This window comes from Benincasa hispida, chromosome 9 (assembly GCF_009727055.1).
Source record: "Benincasa hispida cultivar B227 chromosome 9, ASM972705v1, whole genome shotgun sequence".
Classification (NCBI taxonomy): Eukaryota; Viridiplantae; Streptophyta; class Magnoliopsida; order Cucurbitales; family Cucurbitaceae; genus Benincasa; species Benincasa hispida.
This window is the reverse complement of record NC_052357.1, coordinates 41,217,566-41,223,709: the sequence shown is the minus strand read 5'-3', so window position 1 is coordinate 41,223,709 and position 6,144 is coordinate 41,217,566. Positions and strand designations below refer to the sequence as shown.

The following is a 6,144-nucleotide window of genomic DNA, read 5'->3' as shown; positions in this document are numbered from 1 at the left end:
TACCAAAAAGTTGGAAAGCTTCGTTTTTTCAAAAATGGTCAAATTTCATTTTTCCAGAAATTTGTGGGCCATCTGCACAAAAATCCCTAAATAAATAAATGAGTCTTTGCGGAGATTTACTCTGCTTTTTAATTAAAATTGGAAGATGAATTTCACTGGTGAAAATGGACACATCATTGCCCTCAAGAACCACACAGACAAATACTTGAAACCTCATCATAAGCATCACCATTGTTGGCCAATTCGACCTGACTGCACAACCATGTCTATTTATCCAAATTGACCTTCTGTTCTCTTTCTTTTATATCTCAGATCGGAATAAATTATCATAATTCGTCTTCTACAAAAAAAAAAAAATTTGACATCCAATAAGTCTCTACAAGTATTTACATCCCATTTCAACAACCTCCAAGGTCGCCCACTGTTTTTAAAAGTTCAAGGCATGATAAAGCGTATTAATCTCCTCGAACTTAAGTGCAAGGTGAAAAAAAAAGCAGGCTTTTTTTTTTGAGGCACACTACATATAAAAGTACTACATAAAGAAGAGAAAGTATAGTTGAAGTGAAACAATAAAAAAGGACTCCTAAACACAAGAAGTTTGCATTTAGGATTAATAAATTCGATTTTTTTTAGTTAACAAAGAAGGAAAAACCTTAATTGTTACTACTTTTGAAAAATAATGGAAAAGACCCAACTTGAACCTTGGGGCTTCCCAAAAGGCACGCACCTAAGGCATGCGTTACCTTTGTGAGTCTCGTCTTTTCAAGGTAAGATGCTAGACCTGTGTCTTGAGCCTAGGCACGCATCCGAGAGGACTTTTTAAAACACTAAGTCGCTTAACTTATCTTTAAGAGTTAATTATAGTACACCTTGTCTCTGCTCATATTTTAGGCCAAAGAATTGTTAATACAGAATGAAAGAAAAAAATAAAAAAAAGGACAAACAAACTGGTGATTAGAAAAAATAGTCTTTAAACTCAGCTCATAATCTCATATACAGAACCTAAAATGTTGAGGCAATACATATACATGAATAAGTAAAACGGTGACATGCTTAATCAGATAATATGGTAAGTGACAATATTTCCCAAGATGCATCTTCAATACAAACGGACCTGAGATTTCTAACTCATATTCCAAGAGACCATGCTGTTGACATGGGGGAAGAGCCAATCCGATGACATGCGGAGTCGTTTTTGATCCTTAACTTTAGTAATCGATCGCAATTCAAAGTCGTAGATGTAAAACAAACCATCTTTTGATTTGAAAATGAGGTCTCCTCTTATTCTTAAACTTAAAAGGGGAACCATATCCATTCTGCAACCTATGTTGATGCTATGTTGCTTTATCCATACTTCCCCAGACAAGCCCTTCAAGATCCAAATGTCTGTGTGGGTTTCCTGATGAGTGACATAGCTTAGAGAAGAGCCAATTTCAACAATTCCATCATATATATTGCAACTGTTTGGAAGTGGTATCGTTCGAAACTTCTCATTCTCGATTTCCAATGATACGATGCAATCGCTGTGATTAACTTGTGGGATCCAGTGGAGAGCTCCTATGGCTTCAACAGGTCTATATCCAAGCCAACCAAAGAGACCAAAAGAAGGTCCATCAACAGCTCTCCACTTTTCAGTCCCAAGAATAAATATCTCGCAACTAATATACATCAATGCATCGCGAAACAAGTGAACGACTTTGTATCGGCCTGATACATTGTCGTATGCAAATCCATAAGATTCGTTATGTGATGAATTCAAAGTTCCTGGAGGAAGAGCAGTCAGCTTCCGGGTCACTGGATTAACAACTATTAGTCCCCCTCTCTTCAATTTGTTATCAAGCAATATCAAACCACTGCAGGTCGCTCGAATCTGTCCAAAGCAACTTAAACTGTACTCTCCTAGATTGCTAATTCCATCTTGAAATTCCAAAAACTGAATGAACATCTTTGAGGTGGGATCCAAGTTATGGAATAGAGAGAGAGATTCAGTAGACTGCATATACTTTGCTTCAATTGAGAGGGTGTTTGATTTTCCAGAATGTGGGGGTGATGGAGTAAAATGGGGGTAAGTTTCATCATAACGAGTTGGTGTAGTGAAGATCAAAACCGATTCGGAACGATGAAGATGGGTCTCAACAAATGTGGGGCTGCAAATGATATTAAACCAGTGCTTACAAACAAACATTGACCTATGAAGTGAGTCAAGTGGGAGTCTAATGAGAATATTTGAAACACAATCTTCATGAACATAGGGAACAAGAGACTCTTGCTGCTTCCTTTTCTCTTCTACATTCCTAACTAATTCACTTTCTTTAGCTGATCTTGACATACTTGCAATTCTTTTACAAGTTGACTCCTCCATCATACTTGATGCTTGCACACCAGACAAATGTGGCCTGAGAACCATGGAAAGATGAACTGCCTTTTGAGTTCTCTTCTTCTCAACAACATAAACTAAAAACTGACAATTATGGATTTGACTACCATTAGTCCCTAGTCTGCAAAACAAACTTTTCTATCTGTACAATTCATACACCATGTTTCTATAAGAACAAGAAATTCAAAACATGAGCACAGCTACAAAATATTAAATATACCATAACCTATCAATATAAGCTTTTGAGTTCATAACGATATCAAAGTAAGATCCGAGGTTCGAACCACTTTAATGTCAATCTTTTTCATTAATTAGTATCAATAGTCACACACTGTGTCTAATGTTATAGATTAAATATACCATGACCTAACAGTATAAGTTTTTGAGTTCATAACAGTATCAAAGTAGGGTCCTAGGTCCAAACCACTTAAATGTCATTCTTTTTCCTTAATTAGTATCAATAGTCACATGCTGAGTATTGTGCTAAAGATTAAATATACCATAACCTATCCATATAAGCTTTTGAGTTCATAACGGTATCAAATTAGGGTCCAAGCGAACCACTCTAATGTCATTCTTTTTCATTAATTAGTATTAATAGTCACATGTTGAGTCTTATGCTAAAAATCAAATACGGCATAATCTGTCCATTTGAGTATGGTGGTGATTTAACTATCACTGAACAGGAAAGTTACACATTGAGCCTTGATTTACTCCTTTCCAGTCCACAGTTCTAAACAACAAAGAGAAAATCAAAGCCACTACAAATTACAGTAAAATTCCGAACCATCACAAAACATTTACTGAAGAACAACACGAGGGCAACACGAGGGCAGGGAATTGAAACACAGGAGAAACAATTAATACCAAAATTCAGCGCGATCACACACATCCACACCAGAGAAAAGAAAGAATCGGAAAGAAAATTCAAAAAGTAGAAGAAATTCCACAGTCAGACGGCGAAAATCAAAACAACGAGTCAATGATCGAGAAAAACGAAAAACAACAACTACCCAGTAAGAGAAATGAGAGTATATTCACCTGAAAATCGAGGAATAGAAGAAGAAAGCCGTCGGGAAGAGGCCCTGATGATAACGATCGAGTGAGAAGATCAGTTCGTGGTGGGCAGATACTTTTATTGGGAGACTGGTTCGTCATAGATGTCATCACGCGAATGAATATTGTAATATTTAGGAATTGACTTGCAGCGACCGATTATTTCGCCAAGTTTCTATTTCCGTTTTGGAAAAAGGAGGCCGAGTCCAAAATTTGTAACAGTTAGTGTTTGAGTCACACTATTTTAGCATAGGTTAAAATTGTTTGTGTTTGATGCAAACTCCTATTCTCTCCAATAATTATTGCTACGATACTTTGACGACCAATTCCGACAACCAAACTATGACAATCACCAAATATATTGAAAGGTTATTGGTCATATAAATAATAGTATTTTTTTTAATACAATTGAGAGTAGGGAGATTTGAACTATAAACTTCATGATTTCTAGCACACGAGCATACTCGATCTGACATAAACAATAGTATTTTCTCTATGTTAAATCAATATTTATATATAGAAGAGTAGTTACTAAAAGAAAGATCGTGCTATCCTTTCATAACTTTATTATTTCCTGCGTTTGACTTTCATTTTTTACATTAATATAAAGGTGGTTATTAAAAGAAAAACTGTGTTAGAAAATATTCTTTTCTATATAATACATTAGTTGTTACATTGATGTAGTTTTTACATATTTTTTAGATCACATCCCTCCATTTAGTCTGGTGTTTTGATCTAATTCAGTCTGGACCTATGAAGGCATGTTGTAGTATGTTTATTTTTAATTTTATTTGTATTTAGCTTCATTCAAATCTAACTATAGTTTGTTTTCTTATTAATTGTAAAATTCCTCCGATAATTAATTTTAATTTTATTTGCATTTAGCTTAGTTTGTTATCTTTCTTATAGCCCAAACTAAGTACACAATTCTCCAACAGTTAGTTTGAGATTCATAAGTTTCAAATTTGGAGTCTACTTTTTATGATCTAAATTTTGTTTGATTAAGTTGTTGGAAATAATTTATGATGTATTGAGTGTTATTCATTATTATGTACTTTTATTTTATATATATATATACATAGACTTTTTGTGGACATTATTTTTTTCATTTGTAAGTGGCAAATTACACTTAATTATAAAAAGAAAATTTCAATAGATGACAAAATAAATTAGAAAAATTGTAAACATGACTTTGAACTTTTTGATTTTGTAAATATAGCAGAATAATCAAATTCTATATTTAGTTTTTTGTGCATTTCAAATTTAACCTTTTCTTCAGGCCCCTTATTCCTAATTTTTCTGGTGGCTCTCTACTTATTTTTCTCCTATTTTATCTCCAGCAAATGAAATTAAGAAAATTTCTAAGAGAGAGAGATTAAGAGAGAGAAAATTATTTTATTTTATTTTAACGTGGGTTTACTTCCAAGTTATTCTTTTTTTAATTATTATTTTAAATAACATAATGTGTGGCTTGAAATATGTGTACACACCAATATACATCAGTTTTGGTATATCATTAATATCGCAATTAATTTTTAATTTTCTCTCATATATGCATTTTCAAATTTTAAATATTTCTTCTCTCTCGGTCACCATTTTTCTTCTCTCTTTAGATCATCATGTAAGCAATTTTTGCATTTTTATTTATATGCCAATTTTTCATCTTCGACATACATTGTATTTTTTTTGTTTGATTCCTTTTTTATCTTTTATCTGTTTTTTTTTCCGATTATAGAAGATCTTTGTGTTTCTTTTAGATTTTTATCTTTGATTTAGGTTTTGACCAATCGTGTCTTTTTTTCCCCAAGTTTTAGAGGTACACCCAGACCTTTAATATTAATATTGTTGTTTTCAAAACTTATTAGAGAAATATTGTTGTTTTGAAACTTATTAGAGAAATATTGTTGTTTTGGGAGTTGGGTTTCTCTTGAACAGTTTGACACAGATGTCACTCCAGAATATATTCATTGGTATATAATATCACAAGGCGCTACGTCACTCGTCTGGGAGCAGCTGTGGGTCATCTGGTAAATGAATATTATTCTAATTATTTTTAATTTAAATTTATTTTAAATATTGTCTAATTGTTTTATAATTCACAGAGATCGAACAACCGTAGACTCCGTTAGGTTGCAAATGATCCAAACCAGGTTGTTGCTATATGTAGTGACAACTAAAGCTATGTAGAGGAAATTCATTATATGTACGATATACCTATTGTTCCTCCACCAGCTCCTAGACGTAGAGGACCTGTTCGAAAAGAGGATGAGTTTGATGAGGCTGCACATAATGTGGAAGAGTTGTCCCCTATGATGCAGACGCAAAGTCAAACTGATTATGTTAGTCCGATGATGATGATGCCAGCATTTGGTTCAGGACATTATGACTCAGAGGCTGGTCCTTCGTCTTCATACGTGCATGGACATGTCGGGGTCGTGGAGAGCATAATGAATATTTATATTATGAAGCACCTGAAGAGGTACCAGAGCAACATCAAGAAGAACCCGAGCAACCTCAAGTTTGAAGTCGACGACGGACAACCAGCTCGAAATCGACGACATCCGCCTTGTGGGACACATTGATTTTGTAATTATTTTTATATAAATGAGATATTTAATTTATATATATTTTATTTTTTATGAGATATTATTTTTTTTAATTTATTCTTTTTATATATTATGAATAGTAATTATTTTGATATAGAAGCTTTA

At 33.5% G+C, this 6,144-nt stretch overlaps 1 protein-coding gene across 3 annotated transcripts; it reads right to left on the bottom strand.

Moving 5' to 3' along the window:
- Positions 1-951: 951 nt before the first annotated feature.
- On the bottom strand, positions 952-3,615 carry LOC120086738 (F-box protein CPR1-like). 3 transcript variants are annotated; one of them, XM_039043523.1, is made up of 2 exons: positions 3,419-3,615; positions 952-2,461 (listed from the first exon to the last, which is right to left on the bottom strand). In XM_039043523.1, exons 1-2 carry the CDS (start codon positions 3,542-3,544, stop codon positions 1,124-1,126), a joined length of 1,464 nt encoding a protein of 487 aa, XP_038899451.1. In that variant the 5' UTR covers positions 3,545-3,615; the 3' UTR covers positions 952-1,123. The 3 variants fall into 3 exon arrangements, with proteins under 3 accessions (XP_038899451.1, XP_038899452.1, XP_038899453.1); XM_039043524.1 differs by having other exon boundaries at positions 952-2,498; positions 3,419-3,610; XM_039043525.1 differs by having other exon boundaries at positions 952-2,396; positions 3,419-3,609.
- Between the last annotated feature and the right edge of the window lie 2,529 nt (positions 3,616-6,144).